Genomic DNA, 22128 nt, shown 5'->3' with positions numbered 1-22128 from the left:
GAGGCAGCAGGCAGGCTGTGACCCTGAGGCCCACTGCTAATTCTCCAGTCCAGTTTGAGGAGCACTGATCAATTTTTTTTCCATGAAAGGATATATGCCCTGCTTAGAGGAAGTGGTGTGTGTGTGTGTGTGTACAGGAGCAGCTCTACCATGAAGTAAAATGAGCTAGCTGCCTCTGGCTTGAACCTAGTCTGTTGCTTTTAGGGGCAATGGAAGACCCTGTCCCAACTGCCAGTCCAGCTGGCTCCTGCACATGGAAAGATGACCGGTGGAAGGGCAGAGTCTTGTCTTGACCTTATTCCCCTCAAGCAACCAAGTATCTTGAGCCACCCCTCACTGTGACGTGCTGGTAATACAGCTGTTCTCCGCAGACAAGGATAACTATGTTTATAATTAAAAACTTAACTATGTAAAAGTTTTCTAGCTTCAACAACAAAGCTTCTATTTATAAGCTCATTCTAGTACTGTATAATGAATAACTTATACAAGTTGTTCTGAGAAATGAAGGCAGTGGTTTTGGAAGTTTCCTTTCCTACTCTTCCTCTCTCTCTTGTCCCCTTTCAGAAACAACTAACTACACCTGGAAAATGATGTTAAGTCATTTTAGTACCTTGCAGTTTTTGAACTACAGCAGTCTTGGTAATAGGAACTGACAAGACATCACCTCAGTTAGTTTGATGGCTGGGACAATGGTAATCAAATCCGAGATAATGAAAAATTGTGTGGAAATGGGAATAAAGATTGGGGCTAAAACGCAAGCTGTCATCTTTTGCACAGGAATAGTACAATACTGGTTTGATTTCGATCGGATTCTTAAATATAATGCAAGCTTTTGATTTCATCAAGCTCAATGTTCCCAAAAGGGGAAGGCTGTTTAATCTTTTCTCACCCACCACCTTATGAACTTCTGTATGATTAAAACCTTACAGTGCTGCACTGAAAGATTTAGGCCTGATAAGCTAATATTCTACTGTTTCTGTAAACTGGGATCTCAGTAAACCAGGCTACCTCTCTGGCATCACTATTTCAAATGTAATTAACTTCAAAATCCTTTAATGCATTTCAATATAGGCTAAATGCCATATTTTTACCCAGCAGTGGTTTAAAGCTCTTCTAGTGGTAGGTTTCAATTGATTTTCAGATGTCCTTTGAATGTGTCAAGAACCTCCATGTTCATTACAAGACCTGAGCAAACATTCCCACTCCCCCCCCCATGCTGCTTTCTATATTCTAGGGATCCTGTTCAGTTTTTGCCCAAAGGTTGCTCAGGCCTTTGTGGTGAATATATGGAGGTCAAGTATATAAACAAAGCTGCTCCCTCATTCCTCCCTCTCTATATTCAGATGCGTGAAAAGGGTGTCTGTTGATGGTGGGAACAAAGGGAACAAGGAAAAAATGAAGGCAATTGCCTCCAGTGTTGAATTGTGTGTGGAAATCCAAAGGCCATCTAGTCCAACCCCCTGCAATGCAGGAATCACAGCTTAAAGAATCCCTGATGGATGGCTATCCAATTTGTTTAAAAACTTCCAAGGAAGGAGAGTCCACCACTTTCTGAAGTACAAAATCAAGCTTGAGGTGGTGTTTAGATGAAAAATTAATGGTAAATAAAGCCCACAGAAAAACAGTAGATTCAATCAATTTATTAACAAATAATTAATAATTTATTAGAAAACTTACATTTATTTACATTTTAAAATTAAAAATTACAGGAATATTTCAGATTTAATCTTCATTTAAGTAATGAATAATTTTTTGCCAGTAAAACAGCTCTTCATCTTGTCAGTAAAAAAAAAGTGTTACAGCAACAATTCAAAAGTTATACAAGTACAAACATGCTATAAAATAACCAGATTTCAAGGAAAGCATTTCTCTAGCTTCTTCTGAAATAGTGCATTAAGGACTTGCTGTGTTTTTCAAACTATTCTGCAAAGTCTTTTGCAGTCTAGCTATGTTTGCATCCAAGGCTGCTAGACCATTTTTGAAGTCTTCTTCATCTCTAGAAGTGAATGTTGAAAAGGAAGATATAGTCCATTCAGATTTTCCAGACATCCAGTCAAAAGTTGAGAAACTGGAGTCAGGAACAGAAATACCAGGGCCTTTTTTCTGTGTGTTTCCTTTCTGATGTGGAATAGAAGCATAAAAGAATTTATCAGGCTGAAGTCCATCTGGATCATCCGAAATCATTTTAGCAGCTTCATTTGTTATTTCTTTTGGCTGCATTTGGCATCTGTCTCCCTCCAGCTTTGCTGTCTTCCCCTTACTTTCAGACTTATTTTCCGCAGTCTTTTTGGGACTAAAGCTACCATACAATTTATCAACGGCCTTTGCATTGTTGCCCGGCATCTCAAACCTAATTGGCTGCTTGGAATTGGCCAACCCAAAGTTACAGTCCCGTTTTGGGGGAACTTGACACTGTGTATCTGTCCTTTCAGCTGCTGCAGCTGGTCTCCGAGATGGACTGCTACTCAATGGAATGTAAATAGTCTCATCCGGCCCATGCCCTTCTACCAAAGTACTTGAATTGCTGGCTGCTTCAACTTCAGGCTTTAGAAAGGCAAAGCTTTTGGGAGCCACTATTTCCCCTGCAATAGGGCTGTTTTGAGGAGGGTCTTCAGTTGCCCTCATGTCATATCCTTCACCTGGTACCTTCGTCTTACTTTTTGGTAAGACAGGCTCTGCCAGAATAGGACTGGTTTCTAACTTTTTAAGGTAGCTCATTACAGAATCACTTAGAGGGTATGCGTCGGCCTGCAGCTGTTTCTCATGAATTTCCAAGAGTGCTTTTGACAGACTTCTTTCCTGTTTTGGTTTGGCAGTGTCCACAGTGAGGTCCGAGAGAAGTTTGGACATGCTGCCCTGCAGAGCCCTGTTGAGAACAATTCAGTAGTTTAATTTTAATTAGGACAAGGAATATGACAAAATCCAAGATCCTGAATTTGTCTCAAGCAGTTCGGCTCTGGTTGTAGTTTTATACCCACTTACCTGTGGGTATAGATATCGTATACTGTACCTCTTTCAGCATACAGTCCACCTTGAGGCAATACAGAAGTTAGTAATACTGGTTAGTCATACCTATACAGAGCTGTTAAGTAAAACTTAAAAACCATGATTGCAGGTTGGGCTTTTTTGGTGGTCTGTCTTAAGTTTATCTTCCAAACGACCATTGTATTGAAGTAGAACATTATCTATTAGTTTTGTAAAGAGGCAAACACATTTAAACTTTCATTGAAAATAAAAGAAATAGAAAACTGAACATTGTGTGTGTGTAAGTAAATGTCATAACCGTGTGGGAGAGAGAATGCCAAGTGAGAGAGGCTATAAGTGAAGGGGGGTCTCTAGAAATAGGGCTATGTAAATACAACCGTACACCCAGCTGTCAGTGCCTTCCAACAAGTCACACGGGCCAAAACCAAGTTGGCCACAGTTACAAACATTGCTAGGAAGAAAAGCGCTGTCCCTTCCCCCAAAACTAGTGCTCAATGGTTGGCTTGTCTCCCTAACATGCCCTAGTATATGTGGTGGTGGTGGTGGTAGTGGTGGTGGTGGTGGTGGTGGTGGTGTTGATGATGATGACATTAATACAGTGGTACCTCGGGTTACAGACGCTTCAGGTTACAGACTCCGCTAACCCAGAAATAGTATCTCGGGTTAAGAACTTTGCTTCAGGATGAGAACAGAAATTGCATGGCGGCAGCACAGCGGAAGTGGGAGGCCCCATTAGCTAAAGTGGTGCTTCAGGTTAAGAACAGTTTCAGGTTAAGAACAGACCTCCAGAACGAATTAAGTTCTTAACCCAAGGTACCACTATTTAATTTAATTGTGTTGTGTTCTAATGTTGCGCAATGTCCTGATATTTCATGTTATAGTGATATAGAAATATTTTTATAAATAAAAGCCAAACGGCCACCCTTCAGCCTTAAAGGAAGAATTAATGCTGCAATCGGAAGTCTTTACTAAGAGACACGCCTCCCATAACCCATTGCAATGGGTGTCTGGGGAAGAGCGAGAGAACCCCTCCCTTTGCCCATTGTTATGAATGGAATGCTTGCAACTTAAAAAAATAAATGGATTAAATGCTGCATCACTCTCTCCTGGAACATTCAAGGAAAATTCCAAAAACATTAAAAACTGAACTCAAAAGTGCTGCCCATGAAACTGTTGTGGCTGCACCCACGGTTCTCTTAAAAAATAAAATGGTCTGAGTATTAGCTATTTGCGGGGTGGAGGAGTCCTGGCACGTGTTCTGCTCCCCACTGTCCTGAATAGCTGAAGGGGTAAAAATTTAAGCTTTTTGAATAGTCTCAATAGTTCAGTTCCAACCTATTAAACAGGAGACAAAAGTATGCACACAGGTTGCACAAACAACCCCCATCTAGTTTGAGCTACAGTCTGAAAAATCTACCTGTAATGTGTGGTACTGATGCCCAACTGGATTAGGTGAAGCAACAAGAGAAAACAAGAGCTAAAAACCAGAATGTGACAACTTTTATTCACATTGGCAATTGTACAGGCACATTTTCCCCCTTTCTAGCAAGACAGGTTTCAACTTAGTCCATGAATCTCTGACACCATCTGGTGGCTAAGTACTACACCCACAGTGCAAGACTTGATGTAACACTAAATATATGTGACAGAACTATCAGTTAAACTTCAACAAAGGTCTTGTGCAAGACTACCTGCTCCAGAAGCAGTTGTTGTTTTTATTATTTAAATTTGTATACTGCCCTATACCCATAGGTCTCAGGGCAGTTCACAGGATAAATTATGCCCTCTTCAAACAATATTCTATTAAACGAGTAGCTCAAGTGAAATAAGGAGAGACGGAACAGCTGGAGGTAAGTAAACAGACTTGGCTAAGCAGATTTGTTTCTCTTTGTCTGTTTCTACACAATTTCTTTTCATACTTAATGTACCACCTCAAAAGAAGTCTTAAGTAAATTGGATTCTCGATAGAAAGAGAGATGGATGGCTATCCAATTTGTTTAAAAACTTCCAAGGAAGGAGAGTCCACCACTTTCTGAAGTACAAAATCAAGCTTGAGGTGGTGTTTAGATGAAAAATTAATGGTAAATAAAGCCCACAGAAAAACAGTAGATTCAATCAATTTATTAACAAATAATTAATAATTTATTAGAAAACTTACATTTATTTACATTTTAAAATTAAAAATTACAGGAATATTTCAGATTTAATCTTCATTTAAGTAATGAATAATTTTTTGCCAGTAAAACAGCTCTTCATCTTGTCAGTAAAAAAAAAGTGTTACAGCAACAATTCAAAAGTTATACAAGTACAAACATGCTATAAAATAACCAGATTTCAAGGAAAGCATTTCTCTAGCTTCTTCTGAAATAGTGCATTAAGGACTTGCTGTGTTTTTCAAACTATTCTGCAAAGTCTTTTGCAGTCTAGCTATGTTTGCATCCAAGGCTGCTAGACCATTTTTGAAGTCTTCTTCATCTCTAGAAGTGAATGTTGAAAAGGAAGATATAGTCCATTCAGATTTTCCAGACATCCAGTCAAAAGTTGAGAAACTGGAGTCAGGAACAGAAATACCAGGGCCTTTTTTCTGTGTGTTTCCTTTCTGATGTGGAATAGAAGCATAAAAGAATTTATCAGGCTGAAGTCCATCTGGATCATCCGAAATCATTTTAGCAGCTTCATTTGTTATTTCTTTTGGCTGCATTTGGCATCTGTCTCCCTCCAGCTTTGCTGTCTTCCCCTTACTTTCAGACTTATTTTCCGCAGTCTTTTTGGGACTAAAGCTACCATACAATTTATCAACGGCCTTTGCATTGTTGCCCGGCATCTCAAACCTAATTGGCTGCTTGGAATTGGCCAACCCAAAGTTACAGTCCCGTTTTGGGGGAACTTGACACTGTGTATCTGTCCTTTCAGCTGCTGCAGCTGGTCTCCGAGATGGACTGCTACTCAATGGAATGTAAATAGTCTCATCCGGCCCATGCCCTTCTACCAAAGTACTTGAATTGCTGGCTGCTTCAACTTCAGGCTTTAGAAAGGCAAAGCTTTTGGGAGCCACTATTTCCCCTGCAATAGGGCTGTTTTGAGGAGGGTCTTCAGTTGCCCTCATGTCATATCCTTCACCTGGTACCTTCGTCTTACTTTTTGGTAAGACAGGCTCTGCCAGAATAGGACTGGTTTCTAACTTTTTAAGGTAGCTCATTACAGAATCACTTAGAGGGTATGCGTCGGCCTGCAGCTGTTTCTCATGAATTTCCAAGAGTGCTTTTGACAGACTTCTTTCCTGTTTTGGTTTGGCAGTGTCCACAGTGAGGTCCGAGAGAAGTTTGGACATGCTGCCCTGCAGAGCCCTGTTGAGAACAATTCAGTAGTTTAATTTTAATTAGGACAAGGAATATGACAAAATCCAAGATCCTGAATTTGTCTCAAGCAGTTCGGCTCTGGTTGTAGTTTTATACCCACTTACCTGTGGGTATAGATATCGTATACTGTACCTCTTTCAGCATACAGTCCACCTTGAGGCAATACAGAAGTTAGTAATACTGGTTAGTCATACCTATACAGAGCTGTTAAGTAAAACTTAAAAACCATGATTGCAGGTTGGGCTTTTTTGGTGGTCTGTCTTAAGTTTATCTTCCAAACGACCATTGTATTGAAGTAGAACATTATCTATTAGTTTTGTAAAGAGGCAAACACATTTAAACTTTCATTGAAAATAAAAGAAATAGAAAACTGAACATTGTGTGTGTGTAAGTAAATGTCATAACCGTGTGGGAGAGAGAATGCCAAGTGAGAGAGGCTATAAGTGAAGGGGGGTCTCTAGAAATAGGGCTATGTAAATACAACCGTACACCCAGCTGTCAGTGCCTTCCAACAAGTCACACGGGCCAAAACCAAGTTGGCCACAGTTACAAACATTGCTAGGAAGAAAAGCGCTGTCCCTTCCCCCAAAACTAGTGCTCAATGGTTGGCTTGTCTCCCTAACATGCCCTAGTATATGTGGTGGTGGTGGTGGTAGTGGTGGTGGTGGTGGTGGTGGTGGTGTTGATGATGATGACATTAATACAGTGGTACCTCGGGTTACAGACGCTTCAGGTTACAGACTCCGCTAACCCAGAAATAGTATCTCGGGTTAAGAACTTTGCTTCAGGATGAGAACAGAAATTGCATGGCGGCAGCACAGCGGAAGTGGGAGGCCCCATTAGCTAAAGTGGTGCTTCAGGTTAAGAACAGTTTCAGGTTAAGAACAGACCTCCAGAACGAATTAAGTTCTTAACCCAAGGTACCACTATTTAATTTAATTGTGTTGTGTTCTAATGTTGCGCAATGTCCTGATATTTCATGTTATAGTGATATAGAAATATTTTTATAAATAAAAGCCAAACGGCCACCCTTCAGCCTTAAAGGAAGAATTAATGCTGCAATCGGAAGTCTTTACTAAGAGACACGCCTCCCATAACCCATTGCAATGGGTGTCTGGGGAAGAGCGAGAGAACCCCTCCCTTTGCCCATTGTTATGAATGGAATGCTTGCAACTTAAAAAAATAAATGGATTAAATGCTGCATCACTCTCTCCTGGAACATTCAAGGAAAATTCCAAAAACATTAAAAACTGAACTCAAAAGTGCTGCCCATGAAACTGTTGTGGCTGCACCCACGGTTCTCTTAAAAAATAAAATGGTCTGAGTATTAGCTATTTGCGGGGTGGAGGAGTCCTGGCACGTGTTCTGCTCCCCACTGTCCTGAATAGCTGAAGGGGTAAAAATTTAAGCTTTTTGAATAGTCTCAATAGTTCAGTTCCAACCTATTAAACAGGAGACAAAAGTATGCACACAGGTTGCACAAACAACCCCCATCTAGTTTGAGCTACAGTCTGAAAAATCTACCTGTAATGTGTGGTACTGATGCCCAACTGGATTAGGTGAAGCAACAAGAGAAAACAAGAGCTAAAAACCAGAATGTGACAACTTTTATTCACATTGGCAATTGTACAGGCACATTTTCCCCCTTTCTAGCAAGACAGGTTTCAACTTAGTCCATGAATCTCTGACACCATCTGGTGGCTAAGTACTACACCCACAGTGCAAGACTTGATGTAACACTAAATATATGTGACAGAACTATCAGTTAAACTTCAACAAAGGTCTTGTGCAAGACTACCTGCTCCAGAAGCAGTTGTTGTTTTTATTATTTAAATTTGTATACTGCCCTATACCCATAGGTCTCAGGGCAGTTCACAGGATAAATTATGCCCTCTTCAAACAATATTCTATTAAACGAGTAGCTCAAGTGAAATAAGGAGAGACGGAACAGCTGGAGGTAAGTAAACAGACTTGGCTAAGCAGATTTGTTTCTCTTTGTCTGTTTCTACACAATTTCTTTTCATACTTAATGTACCACCTCAAAAGAAGTCTTAAGTAAATTGGATTCTCGATAGAAAGAGAGATTATTCAAACCCATTAACTGTAGAAAAACAAAGGACAAGTTATCTTTATTTTCTCAACTTCTATACATCCTTTGGACTCTCCCTCTGGGTGGCATTCTATAGTGAATGAATAAAGTCCCAAGAAGACTGAGCACGACCACCTCAATGTCAGCCATAAGCCAATTAAGTTTCAGGAACTAGTGTAGCACACTCAAGTTGAGCTGTCAGGATTACTTGCATTATACAGTTTTCAAAGAGCAACTAATTATTGAAACAAAGTCACATTCTTCCCTAATAAAGTGACAGAAATGGGTTTCTACTATATTATTTTGCCAATTTATATAATTAATGAATACTAGTTGTAATATTAGTTTCCAGTGAAACTAGTGCTTGACCCAAACATTTAAAATAAAAAGCTGAATATTGTTCCTTTGCCATGCTAAACATATGGCATGTCCCCCCTCCCAAATCTGAAGTTTGAAAATCCTACTTGAAGTTATTCTGCAAAATCTTTGGAGAATGTTCAGTTTGGCTATTATTTTCAGAGATATTGGTGCTTTTAAACTGAAAATAATCCACCATTTTCCAATATGGTGACTTCTCTCAGTCTTCTATAAGTTTATCATAGCTTTCAGATCAACATACATGCAGTTTCCAGCTTTTCATTCTAAATGTCTTGGGCCTAAAATTTTGCTAACTGCACAGGACTAAAGTTAAAAGAAGGAAGTTAGAGCAAGGGCAATGTTACTGAGCATTAGTTATTTGCACCATTTGATTAAAAGGTGAGATACATATTTAACAAGCAAATTAAGATAGTTACCGAGTCAATTCATGTAACCTATTCACTTCTGCATCTTTCTGACGCAATGTTATGCCTAAGATCTGGTTTTCTTTCTCAGCAACTTCCAATTTGTACTGCAAGCTCTTTGTGCTGTTCAACATATCGTCTGCTTCTGAAACACATTGAAGAAGTGTAAATTGTAATTTTTACATTAAACAAATATGAACCCAGAAAGTGCCTCAGTGTACACACCAATTTTGAGCTTTGTTGAGAAAATATCATATTGCTGTTGCTTTTCATGAAGCTCTTGGTCTCTCTCGTGAATTATTCTGGTCAGCCTTCTATTTTCCTCTTTTTGGCTTTCTAACATTTTTATGATCTCTTCATTTTTATTCCGCAGCAACTCATTGCTTTTCATATACTCATTCAACTGACTCTGCAATGTGATATTCAAAGACTGGAGCGAGACTATGGGAAGAAGCAGATAGTTGTTTTAAAAGACAAGTTCAACCCCAACAAATATTTATAACTACTAAAATATAAATAGGTGGCATGCCCTTGTAATCTCTAGGATTTTTAACAGCAATACATTTTGCCCGAGGCGTCCTTTGGAGACTGTCTAGAAATTTTAATCAGTAGAGAATGTTGCAACACATCCTTAGGTGAATATGTATGAAATGTTCTGTTGTAGCTGTAATGAGTTTTTCTATTTCCTTCTAGGCCAAACTGAAGATGTCTTACTTACTGGTTGGAGCTGACTTAGAAAGTAGCAGCTGCAATCATGAAGATACAGCCAACTCGCTGCATGCACTAACTGGCTCACCTACTTTTCTCTACACAATAATGTACATGAGTGCAGGTAGAAATTCATTAGTGTGACCCAACTATACAGACTTTAACATTCAAACTGTAAGAGAAACCATGCATGTAACCACTTCCACAATCAAGTCAATAAGCCATTACTGAATAAAGTTGTACGATACAATGGCATTGTTTCATGTGAAACAGTATGAGAGGTAATGAGACAGTGGTAATGTTTTGATTAGCATCTCACATCTTAATAAGCCAAAATGTGAACCAATCTTCTGCTCACACATGCAGCTAATTCGCAAGAGCACGTGAACATGCTAGGAAATCTTCAGCTAACTAGTTTCTGCTTTCATATGTACTGCAAATCTATTATTAACATATTTAGAAAATGTATTTAGCACTGGATACAACACATTATAAAAAATCATCGGCATAAAACAAACCATGGAATAACAGAGTGACATAGGTCTGAATAACGGCTAGGAGAAGCAGCAGCATAACTAAAAACCTTTAGAACCAGAAATCTGCTGCAGTTTAGTAGACATGAATGAAAAAACATAGCTAATAGTTAATTGTGAATGTGCCAATCATGCACACTTTGCTCTTACTAGTGGGCAGGAGAAAGAAAGCACGATCCTTCATTTGTTATTGGAGCAAAACAAACCTCTATTTCCAGTTTGGACACATTTAAGCCAGGGAAAGCAGGTATAATTTGTGGTAAACCATTAACTATGGCTTACTATTACATGAAGGGCTTTATATAAAGTAAATATATTCATGTACTTCATTAGACGAAAACAGCATTGCTTCCAGAACTGTTAGAAGTGTGAGTAACCAGAAGAGACTGTGAATACGCCTCAAATTCTGTTTTAAGTGCTTTTAAAATACATTCAAATCTTTACACTTTGTTACTTACATTCATAGTTGCTATCCAGATTGCATTCTTTTTCTGCTCTCTCTTGGTTCTTCAGCTGTTGATTCAATATTCTTAGTCGTCTTCATTAGAATTGGGGGGTGGGAAAGTTTGCATTTAACAACTATTTTCTATGGCAATGGTTTTGATAAAAAGTAAGGGGACAAAACTATTTCCCTCAGCAGCCTGCGCATTATACAGTTGAACCCCAACTGCAACCGAGATGAGCTTCCAATCAGCTGAGGTTACCAGTACTGATCTGATAAAGTCAGCAGAGAGGTTTGCTGTTGCTGAACCACAGTCCTATCAACCTGTATACACAAACTGATCACTGATCACAGTTGTTATCACTAGCATTACCAACTGTTATTAATCACAATAACGGAACTATTCTGTTCCATTACGTGGATAACCATTATGTGGCAGTGAACTGCCTTTTGCAGTTCCCCCGGCAGACCCCTCTTCTTCCACAATGAACTCTACAAGAAAGTGAAAATTGGGTGGAGAACAAGGCTTGCGCCAACTTTTATATCAAGATAGTCTGCTGATGTTTCAACTCCCAAATGCATCTTACTCATTTTAGTTGAACATTGATAAACAAGTTTTAGATTGTTTTGCAAAAATGTTTCAACATGTTAATTTATTATACAGTATTTCTGTTTTATAGATAACAGACTTAATTTATATGTATACATAAGCTATGCATCTACTCCTTTAAAAAAGGGCAGAATTGTAATCCTGCTGTAAAATGCTTGTTTTAAGTGCACATTCACCCTTTTGTTAACTGTTCTAAACTGAGATCTGGTGAATTACCATTGCTGATCTTCCATATATGTATTACTGACCTGCGCAATTGGGCATTTTCACTTCTGAGAGGTTGAACAGCAAGTGCTATTTCAGCTTGTACATTTGCATTTCCAACAACTGCAGGCAAGAGTGATACTGTGTCTTCCACTTCACCTAGCAACCTCAAAATTTCTGAATCATCTATAATGGGGAAAGGAAGAATATGTTGAGTAATCAAATGCACTCCTCAAAACATGTTGTGGAAGAATAAAAATTCACAATCCTAGAAAGATACCAAGTACTTTTACATCAGCTATATGCTACAATAGATTTAAGACAGAGCTCTGTCTTCAATATGTCCCTTTCCAAAGGAAGGGAACAAATTTCATTAATGTTTTTGCAGTGCATGTTGCTAAAAGAAAAAAAACAGCACTTTACCCTGAGAATAATGAGAACCCTTGTGTATATATATCAACCTTATTGTTCCAGGTGTAATGTTGGCAACATGACCCTAAACACATCTGCTTAAAGCTAATTATTCCAGAAGCTTCCTTTACTTCCATATAAGCTTGCTTGCTTACTTACCTGCCGCCCAGGATGAACAGTACTTGCCAGCTCACAAAGCGGAAATAAGAAGAATTCCACCATGGGTGCTTTCCCATCTAATAAGACTTACATTAATATGGGAATCCACAAGAAACATTTTATAACCTATTCATATTAGGTAGGGCAAGGCAGATAGTTATATTTGCTTTCTATACTCATCAGATTATTTTTTTAAAAAAAGATGTCTCACATTCAGCTCCACTACCTATCAAACTCCATTGGAAGCTTTTATGCTGTACTGATCTGGAACATGATTCCTTAATCAAGAAAGTATCGAAAAATATTTTAATAAGAATAGCAATGAGTTGCAAATCACTAGTTTTCAATACATGAAGCAGAACTGATTAGGAAAATGAAGGGAAAGAGATTTGATTTTTTTTTTTACATTTGACTTCAGATTTTTTACAAAACAAAAAGCACCACTCAGCCATATTGAGAATGTGAACACTCTCCCTTGTGCAGAAAGGAGTCTCTGTGCTTTATTGCCTACTAAATGTAAAGGGACCCCTGACTGTTAGGTCCAGTCGCAGATGACTCTGGGGTTGCGGCGCTCATCTCACTTTACTGGCCGAGAGAGCTGGCGTACAGCTTCTGGATCATGTGGTCAGCATGACTAAGCCACTTCTGGCAAACCAGAGCAGCACATGGAAACGCCGATTACCTTCCCGCCGGAGCGGTACCTATTTATCCACTTGCACTTTTGTGCTTTCGAACTGCTAGGTTGGCAGGAGCAGGAACTGAGCAACGGGAGCTCACCCAGTTGCGGGGATTCGAACCGCGACCTTCTGATCGGCAAGTCCCAGGCTCTGTGGTTTAACCCACAGGGCCACCCGTGTCCCCTTTATTGCCTACTACTAAAAGGAACAAAATACTAAAATATGAAACCTTAGTAGAAAGAAAGACAAAATTAGTAGAAACAAATGTGGTTTTGTCATGTTGGTATTCAATTAAGTAACCCTTACAGAAGTATAAATCAATTATAGTGTAAGCAGAAATCTCATATTACCCTGATCAGTGAGCAAGGCCTTAAGTTCTCCCAAAAGATACTTCACGGTTTTCACTTTCTGAGCTGTTTTTTGAAGGCTTGTCTTTTTAGGTTTTAAAATGTCCTTGTCAAAGCTCGTCTGACAGCTTGTATCTCTCACTGGTGCCATATCAACTCCATCCAAGTTTTCCTCTTCACTCAGAGTACCCTCACTATATTCTTCAGCAGTGTCTTCTCTAGAAATCAAGGGCTTGGACTGAATTGGGTCAACATCCTGGTACTTTCCATCAACCTTCCCATTCTCCTTTTCATGTGCTTGCAACAGAGCCAGATGTGCTTGAATACATCTTATTAGGTCTGCCTCTTTAATCTGCTGTTCGTGGTTTCCTTGATCTGGCACAGTTTCTCTGGCACTAGGTGGAGCAAGTACCGTGGGTGGCGTAGGATTGTTTAGAGCAGACTGAATCATGTGGGGCAGGGCAGAACATGAAGGAACAGTCTGCCCTTGGGCACCAGAAGTGGAGCCACTGGGGCCTTCTGGCAAGAGAAGTCCCATTTGTGATGCACACTGAGTGCAGCTCTCAATGACAGCACCCTATAAAAAGAGCATACGCATAATTTATTCTACACTGAAATGTTAATACTGTACACTTAGTTATGAGTAGGTTGCAATAAAAAATAGTGTTCAGATGTGCAGCCTTCTACTATAAAGGTAAATATTACGTTAGGTACTGTATTTTTCGTTCTATAAGACGCACCTGACCATAAGGGGCCGTAAGGGGCTCTGTTTCTCCTCCCGCTTTGCTGAAGGGGCGCTGCACAGCTCTCCCTCTCTGCGCAGCGCCTCTCCAGGAAAGCGAAGTCAGAACAGCAAGAGGGATCGCTGTGCAGCGAAAGCAGCGATCCCTCTTGCTGTTCTGGGATAGCCACACCAAGCCTCTTCAGGGCAGGGGGAATGCTCCTCCCGTTGCTCTGAAGAGGCTTCGTGCAGCTATCCCAGAAGTCAGAACAGCAAGAGGGATCGCTGTAGCGATCCCTCTTGCTGTTCTGGCTTCTGGGATAGCTGCGCAGCCTGCATTCGCTCCATAAGACGCACACACATTTCCCCTTACTTTTTAGGAGGGAAAAAGTGCGTCTTATAGAGCAAAAAATATGGTAACTATTATCTTTTCTATGACACCATGCAGGATCTCTTTCCCCACTTCTTAAGCTTACTTTCAAAGGCACAGCAGTTGACATACCCTATCCTAAAGTCTTATTTAACAATAGGCTATTATGCCATTTGATTGTTATCCAACACACAAAGAGAGACAAAGAGAGATTGCCTAAATTGTATTAGTAATTAGTTGAACCTGATGGGGTAATCTATGGCAGGTGTTTCAAAATATATGCAGAATTAAAGGTTGCTTCAGTACTGGTGTTCTTCGAAACAGCTTCACTTTGAAGCAGGTGAAGTTGGATTTGTTTTAACAATTTTTTCTTTCTTTTCCCCTTGTGGCTCGCAGAATTAATTTGTTGCAATTGTGCTGTATTGTGCTCGCCCAACGTCGTGAGGAAGAATTTAGAAGAATGGGTGACAAGCAAATTCTACTTATACAGCTCTGATACAGCTGACACCTTCCAGCATTTAGACATGTTGGAAAACATGAAACTGATTCAGGACTAAGCATAAAGGTGTTTGTAACAGTTTATTATTGCTCATTTGTAACAGTATTTATATAATGCCTACTATGGTCAGCCTCAAGACGGTGTACAAGGTGATAAAATATAGCAATAAATCTCAGCAAAATATAAAAAATGCAGCTGATAATCCAAAGGGCACTATTAATTCTCAACATTAAATGCCAGAAAAGGCTTAAGCAAAGAGGTATGTTTTTAAGAAGTGTCATGTGATGTGAAAAATAGAGTGTTTTCCTGAATGTGATCTGCCGGACTTTGGCACAAGCTGCTGACCTTAACAGAGTCTTACATTCCTGTTGTCCCCTCCATCCTCTTATGTCGTCAAATACCCAAGGGGAAATTGAAATTATATCATGGTTCCTCCTCTTTGACAACCACAAATAAATAAAATGAAAAAAATGACTAGTAATCTACATCTACACCAACACTTGTTAAATTGCTTAGACTTTAGAAGCCCCCATTTTAACATGTATTAAGGAAACTTTTAAGGAAGGCAAAACAGTAGAAATCTATCAACAGTATGCACAGAACAAAACGTGGCAATCCAAAATTTGAGAGAGTACTTACAGGCTGAACAAACGAAGGATTAGCTGCATATTGTGGGGACAGAGCTGGTGTAGAGGTAGGCAAACGGGAGTTGAATGCTGTTACAGGCTGATATGTTGCTATCGATTGAGGTATAAAAACAAAATTGTCAATGTTAAGATTAAATATATCCATCCCACAATGTCTGTCAGATCAAATCATGCCATTCCCACTCACTGTGTTCAGGAACGATGGAACATGGAACTTCAGGAATGCTACTGGATTTTTGCAGCGGTTGGGTGTTTAGCAGAGACATCTGGGTTTGCACATGCTCACACAGTTTCTGATGCATCACAGGAGAGTGCTGAGTGCAAGGTATATGAATTGGTTGAAGAGGAGCAGGTTGCCCTGTGCTTACAGGAGTTGTGTCTTTTTCAACAACTGCAGCATTCATTGATGCTGGCTTATTTGGTATAGGCGCTACGAAAAGCAGAAAGGATAACCTTTAACTCTGTTAAGTTATATTCTAAAACAACAAAGATGTAGCAGTAACCTTTTGAGTTTTGGAATTCTGCTCTTGAAGCATTGCCATGCGCTTGTAGTCTGGATTATGTTTTATCTCACATTACGTAAGATAAAAGTAAAAATACGTAAGTTATACTCTTAAGTATTCCTCAAAGTCTAAACTATTTTCTAATAGTTCAAGAATATTCTTTGTGCAGTCACATGAGCATTGTTCACAGACTCATGGTGGCCTGTACTTGACCAAAGACTGTACAGTGAAACACGTAATTTAGTCCTATTGATGAATACAACAAAAAACTTAGACCTCCATGAAGCAAATTTGATCTACTAGTGCAGGTGAAATCTACTGAACATTTATGGTACAGTAAGGCTATTTTTAAAAAAATCAGATCTTTTAAAGAGTAATGTATAAATTGTGTTTTATCATTTTCTTATAGCTATTCTGTAACAAAACACTGAATGGATATAATAAAATAAAGAATTAACTTGAAAATAAAGTTGAAGAAAAACATCTTACCCATTCCTTTACGCACATTTGCAGAAATACTTTTTTTCTTTTGACCCCTCTTCTTTGAACCATTGACTTTACTGAGTAAAGGTCTTGAAGCTGTTCTGACAAAAGCTGCTTTTCCTGCCTTTTGACAGAGGTTTTCCATCCCTAGCACCATTTGAAATAATATCATTTAGCAACAAAGTAAGTTACTCGCAGAATGAAAACTGAATTCCAGTAATTAAAAAGAATACTACCTTCAGATTCATTTTGCAAAATGTCCTTTAGTAAAGATGCACAGCGATCCAGGCCATGATGAATGGTTGCAACCTATAGAAAGGATATGAAAGAGAATGCAAACAGTTTTCATTCACAGAAAATGGCTCATTATTACACCTTCTTTATTCTGTGAGCTAGTAAATGTTCCAAAGTGTATGTTGGAAACTGCAATCAGTACTGAATGCTTCTGCTAGGATGCCCGTGAGTGCTAGGCATTGTATGATTTGCCCTGGCTGCTGGTTTGTTTCCAGGCTCAATTCAAGATACTCATTACAACCCTTGCTGGCTTGGGACCTGCATAACTTAACAGCAGGGGTGGGCAACCTTGGGTCTGTAGGCTAATCTTGACCTATGAGGTCCTTTCCTTCCAACCATGTCTACCTGCCTGTCAGTTGACATAACTGGGTTAAATCCTGCAGTGGCTGCATGTGATTGTTCCCAGCAAGGCACAGGCCTATGTAGCAAATGAGTTAAATACTGTTCAAGTCAAGTGATCAAGCATTTCTGTTTAAGCTAGGGCTGGACAATATTAGCTTTTCAACATTGCGGTGTCTCGCCAGCCAAACACCGTCTACCGCGATGTTGAAAAAACAAGATGCATTGGCCTCTGCTTGCAAGACACCGGGTGAAACTGCCCCAGCTCTCACCTCAAGAGCTGAGGCGATTTCATCCAGGCTTGCAGGCTAGGACAATGCAGCTTGTTCGCGCAGCTCAGCTGGGGGGAGGGAACATTTCCCCTCCCCAGCTGAGACATTCCTGTTCCTTTTGCTGCTCACACACGAGTGACAGAGAGTATTGGGGCTCCTTTAATTGCTAGACTGAGGCAAGGGCAGCTGTGCACTCCTCAGGTGAGCAGTTTAAAGATTCAGAGGGAGGAACAGGCTGTATCGGCGCCTCGCCGATACAGCTTGTTTCTCCCTCCGCGTCGTATGAAGGCAGTGGGATGATGGTTTCACTAAGCCATGTATTGCTGGTGAAACCACTGCTGCTCCTGAGTCCCTCTGCTAGCAGTGCCCGCTGGAAGAAGAAACATTTGACTCCCTCCAGTGCATGCTGCTAGCACAGGGATTCAGGAGCGGTGGCGGTTTCACCAGTGATATACCGCTTAATGAAACCAACATCACGGCCTGCTCTTCATACTGGTTCTGGGCAATATATTGATATATCGCCCAGGCCTAGTTTGAGCCTACAAAACCAGAGACTCAAACAGGAGCTGTCTGAAAGTCCTTTGCAAACAGGAAATGAATTTTAAATAGTACTGCACTTTGAAATCCCAACAATCGGGGCTTCAAAGCGCAACATGAGCTGACATCACAATGGCATTAAGTGATTAACAGATGGGCAGCCATCCATCCAGAAAAGGTTCCTTACTCCTGCTTAAAAGATTACCCTCTTCCATATAACTTTCTGACAAGGCCCTGTTCTCCAGATTAATTGAAAATGTGAAACATGATGACAGTAACCAGGGCTAGTGGCTTTTCGTAGCAATATTTAATATGCACAAATAAAAAACTTTGCTCAGATTTTGCATGATAGTCTGTCATTACCTGATCTTCAGAATCTGTGGAATACAAGGAGTAGCCAAAATCAGCATCAGGACGTGCCACTTTTCTTAAAGCATTCCTGAAACACAGAAATGCTGTGTCAACTCTCTCTCTAGCATACATACAAAACAACACTTGGACACATTTTGGACTTTGATATCTAGGAAAGGAGAAATGCTAAAACACAGTATCAGAAACTCTAAAACCAACTTAAGGTGCTTTTTGACGTAGTTTGAAGGCATTATATGTAATATTTGATAAGGAATTTAAGACGATTCTATACTCTTCATTTCTAAAGACAAGCATTGGTCCCAACCAGCCAGTCTGCAGGACCTGGCGCTTTGCCAGCAAAAAGGACATGTGGTGCTGTGGGTTAAACCACAGAGCCTAGGGCTTGCTGATCAGAAGGTTGGCGGTTCGAATCCCCGTGGCGGGGTGAGCTCCTGTTGCTCGGTCCCTGCTCCTGCCAACCTAGCAGTTCAAAAGCACATCAAAGTGCAAGTAGATAAATAGGTATCGCTCTGGCGGGAAGGTAAATGGTGTTTCCGTGCGCTGCTCTGGTTCGTCAGAAGCGGCTTAGTCATGCTGGCCACATGACCCGGAAGCTGTCTGCGGACAAACGCCGGTTCCCTTGGCCTATAGAGCGAGATGAGTGCCGCAACCCCAGAGTCGTCCACAACTGGACCTAATGGTCAAGGGTCCCTTTACCCTTTACCGCTCAAACCTGAACAAATGTAGAAGTTATGAGGATATTCTTACTGTTTTCCTCCACTTGCTAGTTTAGCTGATCCTGTCAACCTTCCTGATGACAGTACCTGTTGGTTGCACAAACAAGCACTCAATATTTGGTATTAGTTTTCCAGAATAAGTATAACAGAACACACACCTCAGGCTTACAAAAGAGAGAGAGAGAGAGACACTACATCTTCTACAGGAAACCCAGCATGCAAGTGATGTTTTATTTCAAAAAGAGCATAGAACTGATAACAGAAATAGTTCATTCTACTTCAAGAGTGAAAAGCGATATACAGTAGTGTAGCATGTCTGACCAATACTTTGTATGTAAGCTAGTTAAGAGTCTTTTTTAAGAATAAATAACCATTAGGAGCATCTAGGCCTTTGTGAATTGATTCCAATCAATCAGCTAAACCATATTTGCAAATATCAAGAACAGAATACGTCACATTTTGAAATTCAGATTCCCTGCACAAGCATGACTATTAACTGGCCATTTCAACAAGGAAAACACTGGTTTCCAACTAAGAGCCTTTATAACCTCAACCATTTGGTAATGTGTTCTATAACTATTAATAATAAATAAAACCACTGCAGACCAGGAGAGGTTATGCTTAAGTAGTTAAACTCATACTATTTTTGTACAATCAGGTATTTCAGAAACAATCACACTTCACACCATCACATTTTGCGTGTGTGCTCCAGGAGCAAGAGCAATAGGGATCAGCTTAAAGATCCTCTGCTTTTACGAATTCTAGAAGGGTGGGCTTGTTACCTACTCTGTTGGTAAAAGCAACAGAGTCCCGCGGCACCTTAAGAACTAAATAAGATGCATCAATAACAGAGGCGTTCGCGGATCTCACTCCACTTCCATCATCAGGTGCATGAACTGCAGCCTTGAGTCGGTAAGCATACAGGCATCATGCACGGTTAGGGGGAATGCAGAGCCCTGAGGTTACGAGGGGGAACTCAGGGCGAAGAGCCCGAACTTAATGGCAAGGGAGGGAGCGCTTTGCTCCCCTTCTCCCACCCGCATTTACCTTGTGCCTTACGGAGCCCGGCCTCGCCATCTCCTTCCAGCCAAGAGGCTGCCTCTTCCTCCAAGCTGACTGACGGGCCCAACGGTTACTCACGGGGCAGAGCCTGTCTCAAGCCCCGCCCCTTATTTGTTCTCATTGAGGCGGCGGCGGCGGCAGACCGAGCGGGAAAGGAAGAGGTAGGAGGGAAATAAATAAGAGCCCGGCGGTCTATTCTATTCTATTGGTCTATTCTATTGGTTAGAGCCGCTTCTAAGTCGGACCAATAGAGGAAGCGGAGCGTGAGAGAGGCGTGGCTTAGCCCGTTTTTCCCTTAGTCAACCCGCGGAGGGTGCGACCGGTGTTTACTAGGCGCCCTGCACACGTTTCTCTGGGAGTAAGAGCCATTGAACTGAGTGGGAAATCCCCACAGGCCAATTTTTTTTGCTGCTGGGGGAAGGGAAGGGGCCCTTGCTTTTGGCTCCGGAAGCTCATCCTGCGATCAGTTTGTTAGCCTAAGGCAGAGGTTTTCAACCTTTTTGAGTTCACGGCTCCCTTGACCAACTTCATTCTTTTTGCGGCACTCCTGTGGGGCTCAGGAGCTCAGTTATGGGTCACCCTTTGCCTGCAGAGCTGGCAGCCTCTTACCCTTTTTCGAACACCCTCCCTTGTGGGTGGAGAGCCTCCTCTCTTCTTGGGAGTCCTCTGGGCAGCTGTTGCTGCCGCCGCCGCCATCCCTGGTCCCCTAGCTGCGTCCCCTGCCCACAGGGGCCTGGCAAGCCCCAGAGGCACCCTTTGCCTGGGGAACTGGTAGCCCAGGCTGCTGCAACAAACAGCTGTGCAAGCCTTGGGGAGGCGGAGATGCAAGAAGGCATCAGAGAAGGGAGGGAAAGAAAAAGGGGCAGAGGCCAGTGTTGCCCGTGGCACCCCCACCATCATTCAAGGCACCCCAGGGTGCCACGACACACTGGTTAAAAACCACTGGCCTAAGAAGATACCCAATCAGCCTTGTGGTTCTTTTATAAAATAAATCACTTTCTGTGGCGCCACAGCATTTGTTTCAACATACAATGCTGCTTCTTGTGACATCCTACAGTTACTGCTCATTTTTCCAACAATTCAACGCAGTCAACTTTGTAATTGGGCAGCATATACATATACATATTGTTAATTTAAAAAATCCACTTAACATCAACCTACTTTTGCGGGAGTTATTGATTTGTTCTTGTTCTTGTTTTATGTATTTTGTCTTATCATTTTGTTGTGAACTCCCCTGTGATCTTTGGATGAAAGGTGGTATACAAATTATTACTACAAATTATTACTACAAATTAAGTAAACATAAAGGTGTCAGACAAATTATTAAGGTATTATTTATCCCTTTGGTGTGCCACCTTGCACTCCTCAGAGCAGAGGGGAAAGAGGCAACAACAAACAAGCTTCTAGGCACCCAAGTCCAGTTTAGGATCAGCCCAGGTCTGGGAAGACACTTCAATAAGTGGCTGTTGCTTGGTGTCAGTGGGAGCAAACTGGCAACCCACTCCCTAGCGCCCTACCGAGCCTCAAAGAGGTACAGAGAGATACTGATGTTATTGCTCGTCTCAGGGTGAGAAACACACTCTGTGTTCAGCTCCTCAGCATCCTCCACCTTCGCAGGGGAGCCTCTGCTCTGCACCCCAACTTTCAGGCACCCCCCAAAAAAATCATAAACCTCATTCTCATGCTTCCTACCCACTCATACTCTCCACCCACAACACACAATTCAGAGGTAGATTCTTACCACTACCCATCTGAAACCTTTGTGGTGCTTGGTCTCCAATTTCTGTTACCACATTCAAACACCTGGTTCCAACACAAAGCAAAGCCATATCATGCCTACAATTTCCCCTGAAATGCCTGGGTGAAAATGATGCATTTTCAGTTGTTGACTAAAGGTAGGGAGGCAGGCAGGCAGCGATATCTGCCCAAAGAGAGTTCCAGAATTGAGATGCTGCTTGCTGGATTTCAGTGGGGTTGGCACTCTAGCAGTTAAGTATTAGAGACAGG

At 41.1% G+C, this 22128-nt stretch overlaps 1 protein-coding gene across 2 annotated transcripts; it reads right to left on the bottom strand.

The window, feature by feature from the left end:
• Nucleotides 1-5091: 5091 nt before the first annotated feature.
• On the bottom strand, nt 5092-20266 carry CCDC14 (coiled-coil domain containing 14). Of its 2 annotated transcripts, none has more exons than XM_083584837.1 (13): nt 20107-20266; nt 19091-19146; nt 18335-18410; nt 16766-16838; nt 16536-16676; nt 15731-15973; nt 15536-15633; nt 13310-13883; nt 11757-11898; nt 10915-10994; nt 9441-9656; nt 9228-9360; nt 5092-6332 (listed from the first exon to the last, which is right to left on the bottom strand). In XM_083584837.1, the coding sequence occupies exons 1-13, from the start codon at nt 20134-20136 to the stop codon at nt 5360-5362; spliced, it is 2835 nt and encodes a 944-aa protein (XP_083440963.1). In that variant the 5' UTR covers nt 20137-20266; the 3' UTR covers nt 5092-5359. The 2 variants fall into 2 exon arrangements, with proteins under 2 accessions (XP_083440963.1, XP_083440964.1); XM_083584838.1 differs by having other exon boundaries at nt 9228-9357.
• Nucleotides 20267-22128: the final 1862 nt, after the last annotated feature.

This window comes from Podarcis filfolensis (genome assembly GCF_964270895.1).
Source record: "Podarcis filfolensis genome assembly, chromosome: 1".
Lineage (NCBI taxonomy): Eukaryota > Metazoa > Chordata > Lepidosauria > Squamata > Lacertidae > Podarcis > Podarcis filfolensis.
Note: the sequence above shows the minus strand (reverse complement) of the source record. Positions and strands in the feature narration are given on the sequence as shown.